Source organism: Pantherophis guttatus, chromosome 2 (assembly GCF_059756535.1).
Source record: "Pantherophis guttatus breed Tessera chromosome 2, ASM5975653v1, whole genome shotgun sequence".
NCBI lineage: Eukaryota > Metazoa > Chordata > Lepidosauria > Squamata > Colubridae > Pantherophis > Pantherophis guttatus.
This window is the reverse complement of record NC_142064.1, coordinates 196126977-196140699: the sequence shown is the minus strand read 5'-3', so window position 1 is coordinate 196140699 and position 13723 is coordinate 196126977. Positions and strand designations below refer to the sequence as shown.

At 41.9% G+C, this 13723-nt stretch overlaps 1 protein-coding gene across 4 annotated transcripts in view; it reads left to right on the top strand.

Moving 5' to 3' along the window:
- Window positions 1-13723, top strand: part of ADAMTS2 (ADAM metallopeptidase with thrombospondin type 1 motif 2) — a 283800-nt gene that overhangs the window by 174326 nt on the left and 95751 nt on the right. For all 4 annotated transcript variants that reach the window (XM_087887492.1, XM_034403051.2, XM_034403043.2 and 1 more), the window contains exon 4: window positions 9178-9377. In XM_087887492.1, coding sequence (XP_087743618.1) covers window positions 9178-9377 — 200 coding nt within the window. The remainder of the gene's footprint in view (window positions 1-9177; window positions 9378-13723) is intronic.

Sequence of the window (13723 nt, the reverse complement as noted above, 5' to 3'; positions counted from 1 at the left end):
AGCAAGCAAACTGAACTGTCAACCATTAAGGGCTGTTTGCTGTGGGGAGAAAGGATCATCGTTCCCCAAAATCTTCGGAGGTGCGCCATGGATGCCCTGCATGTGGGACACCCTGGGATCGCGAGGATGAAGGCATTAGCCCGGAGCTACATCTGGTGACCCCAGATGGACAAGGACATTACCGAGTGGCTGGCCACCTGCAAACCCTGCCAGGGGACGCGACCAGCGCCACCACGGGCACCCACTCATGAATGGGAAGCGGCCAAGGGGCCCTGGTCCCGCATACATATTGACTTTGCAGGGCCAGTAGAAGGACAAACATTTCTGATTGTCGTGGATGCATACTCCAAGTGGCTAGAAGTGATCATCATGCAGACAACCATGACAGAAACCACTATCCGAGCCCTCCGACGTCCTGGTTTCTGATAACCAGCTGTTTGCCACCCACGGACTACCCGACATCCTGGTTTCCGATAACGGCCCACAACTGACAGCCAAGACCATGGAGGCATTCCTCGCAGAGCAAGGGATCTGGCACATATTCATCTCTCCTTTCCACCCAGCAAGCAACGGGCATGTTGAGCGAATGGTGAGACTAACCAAGGAAAGCCTCACCCGAATGGGCCCAGGGAATTGGCAGGAAAAAAGTCGACCAGTTCCTCCTCGCTCAACACATCACACCCCCATGCGACCACCAACAAGAGCCCAGGGGAGTTGCTGATGGGAAGAAGGCTGAGGTCGCAACTTGACTGATACCATCCGGACTACCTTCCTGAGACCCCCTTGGACTCCCCACGGCCCACGCGGGCATTCAATGTACAGGACTAGGTGTTCGCACACAACTATGCGGGGTACCTGACCTGGCTGGCAGGCCGAGTCGTGGCTGTCACTGGTCCCAAGTCATACCGCATTGAGCTGGAGGACAGGCGGATCTGGAGGAGGCATATCGACCAACTCAGACACCACCTAGGGGACACCGAGCTGAGGAACCAGGGTGACTGGACCGCGACTGGAGGGCCAGAGCAACAATCGCAGAACCTGAGATCTCTGCCATGAGGGGCACGCTCAACTGCCAGCTGGGAAGCAGACGAGCAGGAACCAGGCCTACCTGGTGGCCCGACAGGGGGACTACTCGCCAACCAGAACCGCGACCATTCCTCTGGGATCGAGGGCGTCCAGTGGGAAGTGACGGTTTTGGAAGTTGAAGGAACCAGGCCAGAACTCAACTCGCGGGCCGAGGAGCTCCAGAAGGTTCCTTCCCAGGCAGCCGGAGGAACACCAGACTCGACCTCTACAGCCAAGATCCTCAGGATAAGTGAACTGCGCAGGTCCAGTAGGAAGCCGGCATGCCCTGCCTACCTAGAGGACTACGTCACATATGTAGGCAGGGGATTGGACACTGTTCATTCTAGGAGGGGAGGGGTGTTATGTACGGATTGGCTAGAATCTACATAAGTTTTCATGCTCGCCACGGATTGGCTAGAATCTGCATAAGGTTTCATGCTCACCGCTGATTGGCTGTCCAGACCATGAGAGATTTTACCTGCTGTCATTGGCCAGCTGGTCTGCCTGGAGCTCCTTAAAAAGGCAAGCTCTGGCAGCCGGAAGAGCGCAGTCACATTTTGCTGGAAATAAAGAGGTGCTGAATTCACTAACAACTCTCGCCTGCTGCCTTTGCGCCGATCTAACACAGGTCATCCTGATTGTTTTATACTTTTATGATGTAATGGAGTCCATTTTTTTTAATATAACAATTTTCTCTGCCTATTTTGTCTCCAAATTTAGTGATAGGCAAAACTGCTAGCTGAAAAAACACTCATGTCCCATAGCAGAACATTTGTAGTTTATCAGTGAGAACTTACAGAATAGCTTTATTCACCCTGCCTCACTCTTTTCCTCTCATTTCTACACTCTTGCAATGTCTTTAGAAGGTCTATATTTGTGCCAAATTGGGCCTCAGAGGAACCTACTATCTGATTTGCATGAAAGACAGACATGAATATTTAACTACCTTTGATTCTCGTTATCAGAAGTTTGATTATAGTGTAATAGCCTTTGGACTGGTTAAAGCCCCATTAGACTTCATGTGATTTATGAGTCAGAGTTTCCACAGTTTGGAGACAAATTTTTGATTGCGCATGTCATAGGTCCTTCCAATAAGAGATATTGGCAACAGGGCAAGAAATAAGGCCTCAAGTACAAAAAATGGCTTTGTTGTGTAGTTAAGTACAACATATACAAAACACTTCTTTTTTTGAATCAAATACTTTCAAGTAAAATAGGAAGGAACAAATTCTGAAAAATTGAAAAGGTTATGGTTTACAATGATACTGTTAGATTTTGTTTTAGCTTTTAATCTCTTCCTGTACTTAATCGCCTCTTTCTGTACCTGGACATCTAATCCTTTATTGTTTCACAGTTTAACTCTGTGGGTTTTTTTCTATGATACAATCTCTTCTCTCTCTTCCTGCTTCCTGTTTTCTAGAAACATTTGTTATGCTGCCCTCAGCTTCTTCTGAGACCTGGGTCAGAGGTTGGTTGCCTTCAATAGGACAGGGATTGCTTGTTTTCTGCTGTTATATAATGTCACTCATCTCTCTCTGAGCCTTCACCTTTCTTTCAATGGCCTCTGCGGAAATTATTCTCCGGGTGAATGGCAGAGGAATTTCTTTTGGCAGCTCTCTTCTTGTTCTGGCAGATCCATTCATTTGCCTTCCATTCCTTCTTTAGGACCTAATAAAGTTTGCCCCAGCTGGCCTTCATTCTTCATTTTGTTCACAAGTGAACAATGGACCTTTATCCATCACTCTGTCCTTATTTAAGATACATCTTGTATATGCATAAACTTCTTTTGACTTCAACAATAATCAAACACATGTTTTTAGAACATGTTCATACCAAAGTGTTTTCTGAACCAGGATGGAATAAAGGAACATTTGTCAGCATGCAGTGTATAAATATTAAGCTGAAACTTCAATTTGGCTTCACCTCACAGAACCTCCCTTGCAGTTGAGTCTGCCTAATTTTCTGATGCATGATATACAGTGTAAGATTCCAAATGCGATGTTGCTGTGAAAAGAGAATTTATAAATTATGAAAAGGCTTAATATCTTAGAAGGAAAAGCACTGGGTAAGATAAAAGACAAGTCGAGGTCTCTTGGATATAGTAAGAAAAGGTACAGATGAACAATGTAGTAAAATTGTAATTAACAAGACAGAGAAGGAGATGGAGTTAATGACTATAAAGACTTCTAGCATTGCAATGCTAGCAACAGGTCAAAGCAGATATGCAGTTGGGTTACATGAACTTTGATGATGAACTTTGACTATAGATATGAGGAAATAAAGAATAGTTGAGGAGTTCTGAAGTCTTCACCTGTCACAATCATTTCACTGGTTGAGTTCATTTCTGGTCTTGGAGACCATGGGTTGACAAAGGGTTGGTACAGAGGATGGCAAAAATAGATTCAGCATTTCCTTCTTCCTGTGGTGTTTCAGCCAAGGATTATTTTCTAGTTCTCTCTTGCCATTTTATTGTTATTTGATGCTGCTTGCCATTGAAATTAATCAATTATTAGGACATGTATGTCCCATTGTGTAAGCAGCTTTCAAAAAATATGGTACAAACAAGAATAATAACAAAAATAGAGTCTTCAGTCAAACCAATAAATCAGTAAAGTATCCATGATAACACATAGTGTTAGGATCTTTCTCACTGTTACCAGGAAAAATGTCTGTCTGCTACCATTAGATTCAATTCTACCTTAAAACTAGACAATAGTACTATATCAGATGTAAATCTAGAAAAAAAAAACAGCAGCTCCTTTTGTCTCTGGTTTTATAGATTACATCTTATTTGATGTAAATTGTATTTATTTATTTACAAGCAAGAAGATGATCCAGGTTAGAACCAGGAAACTATAGGCCTTTAGATATGGTTGGATTTTGGCTTCTTTTCTCTTAACAAACAACACCTGAAGAATCAAATATTTCTTCGTCTTGCAACTATTATTTGAGATAATAATAATAATAATAATAATAATAATAATAATAATAATAATAATAATTTTATTTCTATACCGCCCTTCTCCCGGAGGACTCAGGGTGGTGTACAGCCTATTAAAAGCACAAAGACAAACATCATTTAAAAATAATTAAAAATAGCTTTGGCTCAAATTTAAAACCCCCAAAATTTAAAACGCCTAATTTAAAATCATTACATTGATAGCCCGGCCTGGTGGAACAGCAGGGTCCTGAGGGCACAGCGAAATACACGGAGGTTGGAGATCTTATGCATTTCCGGGAGGAATTCATTCCACAGGGCAGGGGCTCCCACAGAGAAGGCCCTCCCCTGGGTGTTGCCAGCTGACATAACTTGGCTGATGGCACCCTGAGGAGACCCTCTCTGTGGGAGTGGACTGGCCGGTGGGAGGCTATTGGTGGCAGAAGTCGGTCTCGAAGGTACCCGGGTCCTATGCCATGGAGCGCTTTAAAGGTGGTAACCAGCACCTTGAATCGCACCCAGAAGACCACTGGAAGCCAGTGCAGCTCACACAGGAGGGGTGTCACGTGGGCACAACGAGTTGCGCCCATAACCACCTGCACAGCCACATTCTTGACCAGTTGGAGCCTCCAAGTGCTCTTCAAGGGGAGCCCCATGTACAGAGCATTACAATAGTCCACCCGGGAGGTGACAAGGGCATGAGTGACCGTGCACAAGGCGTCCCAGTCCAGAAATGGCTGCAACTGGCGAATCAGGCGAACCTGATAAAAAGCCCCCCTGGCCACGGCCATCATATGCTCTTCTAAAGACAGCCGTGTGTCCAGGAGGATGCCCAGATTGCGAGCCCTCTCTGTGGGGGGGGGCAGAGATTCACCCCCAATAGTTAGCAAAGGCACCAGCTGACTATATCGGGACACCGGAAGCCACAGCCACTTGGTCTTGGAAGGGTTGAGTCTGAGCCTATTTCTCCCCATCCAGACCCACACGGCCTCCAGGCAGCGAGACATCACATCAAGGGCATTGTTGGGGTGGTCTGCGGTAGAGATGTACAGCTGAGTGTCATCAGCGTACTGATGGACTCTCACCCCAAAACCATGGATGATCTCACCCAGCGGCTTCACATAAATGTTGAACAGAAGGGGCGAGAGAACCGACCCTTGCAGCACTCCCCATGCGAGGCGCCTCAAGGTCGACCTCTGCCCCCCTGCCAACACAAACTGAGAACGGTCGGAGAGGAAGGAGGAGAACCATCACAGTACGGTGCCCCTTATTCCTAACCCCCTCAACCGCTGCAGCTTGATACCATGGTCGATGGTATCAAAACCTGCTGAGAGATCTAATAGGATCAGGACAGAGGAGCAGCCCCTGTCCCGAGCCCTCCAGAGATCATCCACCAATGTGACCAATGCCGTTTCTGTGCTGTACCCCTGCCTGAAGCCCGACTGGTACGGGTCCAGATAGATAGCTTCATCCAGGTGCCGGGGAAGCTGTCGTGCCACCACACTCTCAACAACCTTCACCACAAAACGAAGGTTGGAGACTGGACGGTAGTTAGCTAATTCAGCCGGGTCCAGGGAAGGCTTCTTGAGAAGGGGCCTCACCACCGCCTCTTTCAAGGTGGCAGGAAAGGCACCCTCACTCAAGGAAGCACTGATGATGAATTGTTAAAAATATGAGCTTCTTTAGTATTAACTGCATGATTTTTTTTTTAGATATGTCAAATTGGCAACTAGTGGGTCATGGAAATCTTTAATGATTAATAGTTGGAGTTGTCATCAGGTTTATCAAAAAAAAAAGCAAACACAAATTAGTTCAAATGTTCTGGCCCTTGTCCTAAGGAATCAGACTGTTTATTTATAACTTCTTAATATCATACATCATAATCAAAGGGGTGGAAGGGACCTTGGAGGAGTCAATATGTAAGTCTAAGAGTCATACTGTTACAAATCTGTATGATACAATACTCTTGCATGTTTAATATGCTCAGGGTGATTTACTCATTAAGGATATATTCTGTGTCTTCCCACGGAGTCAAGGCAGCTGACATGGAAACTTCATTCATTTTATTTCTACAATCTTATGAGATAAAAGGGATGAAAGAAAGTCAGTTTTTGTGGCTGAGGTCAGTTTTTGTGGCTTTAGTATGCCACTCATTAATGCATGGGTGTGAGAGTTGGATACTAGGAATGGCTGATCGAAGAAGAATTGGTGCTTTTGAACTGTGGTGCTGCCATAAATTACTGCAGAGTAACTAACAGAGAGGTGTTAAATTGTATAAAACCAGACACATCATTGGAAGCTAAAATCATAAGTCTATGACTGATTTTCTTTGGCCATGTTATGTTCGTGAATTCATTGGAGAAGGCAATGATGCCAGGAATGGTTAGTGGACAAAGAAGAAAGGGCAAGGAAAGAGCATGCTGGTTTGACAACATCAAATCTGATGCAAAGTTGAAAATACAACAATTAAAAGAAGCTGTGCTTGACAGGGTAGCATAGAGAGCACTTCCCTATAAAGTCACCAAGAGTCGGACATGGCTAAATGGTTAAAAACAAACAAACAATGCCTGCTCATAATCCAACATCTTGAGCACTGTAGCATATGGGTTATCAGAATTTTTTTATTTTAGAAAATACTGTTTTTAGAAATCATTCTTCATTGAACTTTCAATTTAAAAAGCCTCCTCCCCACTCCCCCGGTTTGTCCTTCAATATATTAGATATAAAAACTTATGTATCCAACCCAGTGGTGAAATCAATTTTTTTTACTATTGGTTCTGTGGGTGTGGCTTGGTGGGCATGGTGTGGCTTGGTGGGCGTGGCTTGGTGAGTGTGGCTTGGTAGGTGTGGCAGGGGAAGGATACTGCAAAATCCCCATTCCCACCTCACTCTGGGGCCAGCTAGAAGTTACTCAAAATTTCCGCTACCAGTTCTCCAGAACCTGTCAGAACCTGCCGGATTTCACCCCTGATCCAAGCAACATGGCCAAAAAGTCTTTGAAATCCTGGTTACAATTTCTTATTGTTCCAAGTTATATTATTTATCTCACTTTCCTATATTTTTCACATCTGATTGTAGAGCAAGGCAGTAATGGCACTTTAAAAAGTTAATCAAATGTATTAGCATAGTAGTTTGATTGTTAAATCAATTAGTAATATTTTTCCATTCTACTTCATATAGCAGTGTGCACTATCTTCTAACTGCCTGTCAATATGTACATACATATTAATATAGAATGTGCTTTTTAAAATACATACATACACACACACGCTGCCACTAGTTATTTGGCAATATTTCTCATAAGGAAATCATGCCAAATTATTCTCCTTTTAGTGTGAAATATAAGAACATTATATATTTGGATTACAATTCACAATCCGTATCTACTATACATAATGTAATATAACTATAATTGTACAACTCCAAATTATCCAGTTGTTATAGATATAGCTTAGACATTGGAGAAGAAAATTTATTTAATTTTACCATTTCTGCTGTTTGTTTAATTTTCATCTTAAATGTTTACATTCATGTTTAATGTACTCCTGTTCTGATATCCTATGACTTCCTGTACATTGAGATGTGTTGGCTAAAAAAATATTTATTTTATGAAACTCTATGGTTATTTGTGTACAAATATATAAAAACCGAACAAATAATTCCAGAAAGCAAAATCATAATCAAATGATATTCACTATTAAAATATTAAACCCTATTAGTTGAAACAGCAATAAGAACTATTAAAACATCACTAAAAGCTACTTTGAAAAGATTCAAGTGGCTACTTTTCTGAAAATAGAATATTACAACTCCCAAGAGAATCTATACTGAACTTTTGGAACAACTCAAAGAAAACTGATTCATACATATAACAGGTGGAACTTCAAACGTGAATGGCCTCAGTAGTACATCCCCAGCAGTTTCCACATTACATGGAAAAAAGTGCTTTAGATAGCCATGCTGTTCTGTCTATAAAGGTCAAGTCTTGAACTAAGAGACCATTAAGGCATCTGACAATATATAGCTGTGATGGCGAACCTATGGCATGCGTGCCACAGGTGGCACGCAGAGCCATATTAGTGGGCATGCCAGCTCAGCTCTGGGGCACATGCGCGTGCCGGCCAGCTGATTTTCGGGCCTTCTGGGCCCACCAGAAGTAGGGAAATAGGCTGTTTCCTGCCTCTGGAGGGCCTGGGAGGGGTGGGGAAGGCCCATTTTTCTTTCTTACCTGGCTCCAGATCCTCTCTATGCATCTGGGAAAGGCAAAAACAGCCTTTCCCACTCCCTTGGAGGCCCTACGGAGGCTGAAAGGGCCCATTTCCCGACTCCCAGTGGGACAGGAAGTGACGTTTTTTCCTGTCCCCAGCCTCCAGAGACTCCTAGAGAGGCTCCTAGAGACTTCTAGAGAGGATTTTAGAGACTCCTAGGGAGGTTCTGGAGGCTGGGGACAGCAAAAAATGTCACTTCCTGTCCCACCGAGAGTTGGGAAATGGGCCCTTTCAGCCTCCATAGGGCCGCCAAGGGAGTGGGAAAGGCTGTTTTCGCCCTTCCCAGATGCATAGAGAGGATCTGGAACCAGGTAAGAAAGAAAAACGGGCCTACCAGGCCATCATGTGCCAGGAGCAGGGGGGGTTGCGTGCACATGCGCGTGGGCACGTGCGCGCGCGACTCTCCCCTGCCCCCCCCTCTCCTGGCACGTGATGGCAAAAAGGTTAGCCATCACTGATATATAGCTTTTGCAATATCAGTATCATATGACCCTGTAGCTGTAGTTGTATGTAAAGTATATCACAGCAACTAAATGTTATATAACCAAGACAGGGACAGCTGCTGTTAAATAGTATGTATTGAAAAATTAAAAAAAGGAAAATGAGTCAATCTAAGGTTGCTAATATGTGCTGGGCTCACTGAAGATAGAGTATTTGTGTAAGAACCTCTTGGGTCTTACTTATTTGGTCATGACACAATCTATAGCAGCCTTCTCCAAATTGTCCGTTCCAGATGTGTAGGGACTGTATCTCTCAGAATTACCAGCTGCTATAATCAAAGGATATTACAAGCCAAGCAGACTGGATGTTTTGGTCTCATAACATCTGGAAAGTGCTGCATTATGAAAGAATAAGAAATTAAATCTAAAATTCAAACACATTTTTTTTTATTTTAATTTCTTCTAGAGGCTGATTTCAGCAATCTAGACAGCATGCTGTATCTATTGAAAGATGAAATCAGTTCCTCGAGGAAGAGGAGGAGATATCCAAGACATGCGGCTGACGATGACTACAACATTGAAGTGCTTCTTGGAGTTGATGACTCAGTTGTACAGTTCCATGGGAAAGAACATGTTCAGAAGTATCTTCTGACTCTGATGAACATTGTGAGTAACTTATCATTTTTTAGCGCCAGAGATTTAATTGAGCCCAGTTGGATTACTTAACGGGTCTTATAAATCTCTGTTGTATTTATTTATTTTTATATCAAGGTTGTCCGACCCTTGGTGATTCTGTGTGACTTAAAAATAAATGTGAAATAATGCATAGAAAAAGAGAATGCAACTTAACCAAAAGAACAAACACCCAATCTTATGCTAGACAAAACTAAAAAGGGGGCTTCACAACCATCCTATCCCAAGGCCTGGCAGAAGAAATATCTCAAACATTCAGATCATTATCTCTTTATCCAACTGTGAAGGCTACTTTAGCATTTAAGTAATGCTTCATCTACTTCAAGTGCTAGAGTATAAACCAAATTGAGACCCGTTCAGACAATAGTTCTTTTATATTCAACAACAGAAATTCTTTACAATCAAACATTTTCTACTGTTTCAAGTAGAAAGAGAGGGACCTTGCACATTGTAGAGCACTTTACTATATCCAAGAAAGAAATAGAATAAGCAAGCAATAGCTTGCTCTTGAAATCTTGAAGAGTTCTCACCAGTTAATGACAAAACTAGATAGACCCAATGTTCTATCTCAGTACAGTGCAGCATTCTATATCTCTAAGGTTATTTGATCATATAATTCACTGAGGTTCCAATCCTATAAACATATAATAATGAATTAGATTAACTAAATACATCCAGTTTACTTCTGAAAGTGGCTTACTGGTATCGTTTTGTATTAATAGGAAACAGACTTATAATTAGCTCTAAAATGTCTATATAAGAACATTTTAAACATAGATGCAAAATGCAATGGAAGCTCTTACTTTTGGAGTTCAAATGGAGCTCATTTGCTTCAGCCCCACAGCTTTCCATGCTAGTGATTTCAAATAGACTTTCCATGGAAGAATTAGGGAAACTCTTGCACACACTGGAACAGAGCAGAATAAGTAAACTCTCTTTGTGTCTTGCTTTTCGTGTTACACAGTCATACTTTACAGTATCCTCTGATGACTCCCTTGTTCAAGCCAGAACTATGGATACTTTAAGAAAGATGCAGTCTGGATCAGAAGGGATATATTTGGGGTTTAGTAGGAAAGAATCAATTCAATACAAAACTGAAAAGCCTATGACTGATATATTCCAAATTAGACTGTTAAAAAATAAAAAGAAAGATGCAGGTCTTTCCAAGTAAATAGTTCTTCTGAAGTCCTAGTGAGAGCCAGTTTGGTGATTAAGACACCAGACTGAAAATGGGAGACTGTGAGTTCTAGTTTCTCCCTTTAAGCACAAAGTCATCTGGGTGACCTTAGGCCAGTCCCTCAGCTTAGAAATAAGAAAACAAGAGCAAGCCACTTTTGAAATCTTGCCAAGAAAACTGCAAGGCCTTGTCCAGGCAGCTGCCAGAAGTCAGCAGTGGCTTGAACCCAAAAGTCCTAGCAGAATAACTGTCTAATATGTCTAATTTCACAAAAGAAGGATAATGGTGGTCCATTCAAACCAGTTATAAACAGGACCATTAATGAAGGGCAGAAGGACTTCAGCATGAGCAACATCAGTGACACATGTGGAAGTGCCTTAGCTTTTTCCTTCACCCATTCTTAGATGGGTCCATTACTAGATTCAGACAGGATTCGATAATCAGAAATTTATTTCTGTGTCTGTCAGTCAATCCCATGCCTATCTTCCTTAACCACTGTCATTTTATCCAGCAGTGAGCTCTGGAAAACCCAGGAGCTTGCAAGTATTTTGAAATGCTCCATTTGATTTAACCTGAATCATTCTGGATTTGGTTTCCTCATCACCCTTATTGTTTTTAAAAGTATTAAATTTGCAAACTTCACCTGTCAGACTCGGGATTGATAGGTGTTTATAATACTGAAGCCAGTAAGATTGAATAGGACCATGTAGGAACTGATCATTACATATCTATACATCATAAAAGAAAGAGAAAGCTTTCAAAAGGGAAACATTAAGAGAGATGTGAACATTTTTTAGAATCACTTCCTACTCCACTACTGCACTGCATGTGTTAAGCATTTTTTGTTTCTCAATTATTAATAACAGAACCATTAATTTGCAATCTGAAGTACAGAATTGTTGATCTCTGGATTCCCCCCCCTCCCCTTAATCTGTCAAAACTTCAGGTGCTGAGGTTAATTCTCTATTCTGATTGTAATATAAGTATTAAGCCAGTTTTCTGGGTTCTTCCCTCATTAACTCAATACATTTTTCCCAATTTACTATGATGATATTGTGGATGCTTGATTAGTGTATCCAGTGCGCTGATGGACAGAACTTGGAGTAAGAATAAATTAGGAGGAGAGACTCTTTGTTTAATAAAATTTTAATATTTTAACATTTATCTTTGTTGCATTTGAAGACTGCACTAATGTTATTAAAGACATTTTACTTGGTTGTGGGATTGAATGTATGTTTATGATTGTCTTCACATTTTTCTTTATATTAGTTCAGTGATGGCTAACCTTTTTGCCCTCGCGTTCCAAAAGCGAGGGGAGCGCAGGGGTATCGTGTGCACGCGAGAGCAAAAAGGTTAGCCATCACTGAACTAATATAAAGACCCATAATATGCCCACACCCATATTATGTGTGATCCCCCCATATGCAACCCTTGCTTTTGGCACGCGATGGCACGGTGGGCCCGATAGGCCTGTTTTTCGCCCTCCCCAGGCTCCATAGGCTTTCTTAGACCCTGGTGAGGGTGAAAACAGCCTTCCCCATCCCCCCGGAGGCCCTCCAGAGACCGGAAACGGCCCATTTCCCAACTTCTGGTGGGCCCCCGAAGGCCCAAAAATCAGCTGGCCAGTGTGCACATGTGTGCTGGAGCTGAGCTAGGGCAATGCTCGCGTGCCCACAGATATGGCTCCCAGTGCCACCTGTGGCACTCGTGCCATAGGTTTGCCATCACGGTATTAGTTATTCCCTTGAAAAAGAATCTGCAAATAACTTGAAATGCAGATAGATGAAATCAAGAAAATCCTTGCAGTTACATGTGCAGTTGAAACAGATGGTTTTTTTAACATGTTCAATTTAAAAGTAGCTATATAAATTCTACACAGAAAAAATAGATTTTGAAAAGAAACATTTTCTTATCATGCCACTTAAATCTATTTTAAGGAATATAAATCCTGTAAGGAAGTCGTACATTTTCAGTAAACTAACCAATGTTTTCATTAAGGAAATCATAATCTAATTTTAATTTTAAATCAGAGCTTTTGCAGAAATGCAAAATATTACTTTGTCTGCCTTTTTTTTCTACCTCAACAAGAATTTCTAGAAGTCCCTAGCACAATGAATATTTATTCTCTCAAATGATTTGACGGATTATTCCTAATCTTTGATAACTCAGGGAATCCTTTACCCTAAGTATATTTTGAAGACTGGGTCACAGTTTGCCAAGCCTTTGGTCACCATGGGCAACAGGTACCCATACCTCTCTTATTCCTACCCAGAATTCATATTTCACTGATATTTATCATCTATCAGTCTCTATTTAAAATTCTCTCTCTCTCTCTCTCTCTCTCTCTCTCTCTCTCTCTCTCTCTCTCTCTCTCTCTCTCTCTCTCTCCCATCTGCGTTCATCTAATTTGAAAAAGAATAAAGCAGAAAATAAGATGCTACACATCCAAGTGCCAATCTGTAATGTAATCTTTACTGCTAAAAATGCTTCCAGCCTTGGAGATACTTTAGAGGGTTGTTAGAAAAGAAAAATAAATAATAGGGCAATATAGAAACTGTTCTATTTAGAAGTGTGTCCACTTACTCAGAAGAGAGGTAAGCTGAGATGGTTGAGTTTTGCAATGCTAGAAGACGTACATTTTGTCCATGACATCTTGTGGCAGCCAATTTGAGAGACTATGTTCCTCTGTAAAATTTGTCAAATATCCAGATATCTTTAGCAGCCCAAGAGGTTGGGGAGAACTCAATTAAGGTATCATGAAGATTGCTGTTTGTGGCTTTGTACAATTTGTAAAGTCCCTTTAGAATTAATCAAATCCCCCAATATTTATTGAGATCATTGTTAAAGCTGGTTTTGACAAAGACCTTTTTGGTGAATTCATTCCTTGGGTTTCCCAGCTTTGATTTAGTGTGAGAAGTATTAGCCGGCAAACAAAGTTGCCGTTGCCCAGGTATGCCTGATTGTTGTTTGAAATATTGAACTACAATATTTCTCTGAATAGGTTGAGGGTTGGAGTGCCTAAACCAATATACTCAAATGGAGGCTCTTAGCAGGTAACAGCACGCTATGTGAATATGGAGAGATGCAGAGTCCAGCCCATCTGGCTACTGCCAGAAACATGTTGTCAGCCTTTTTCATTGGA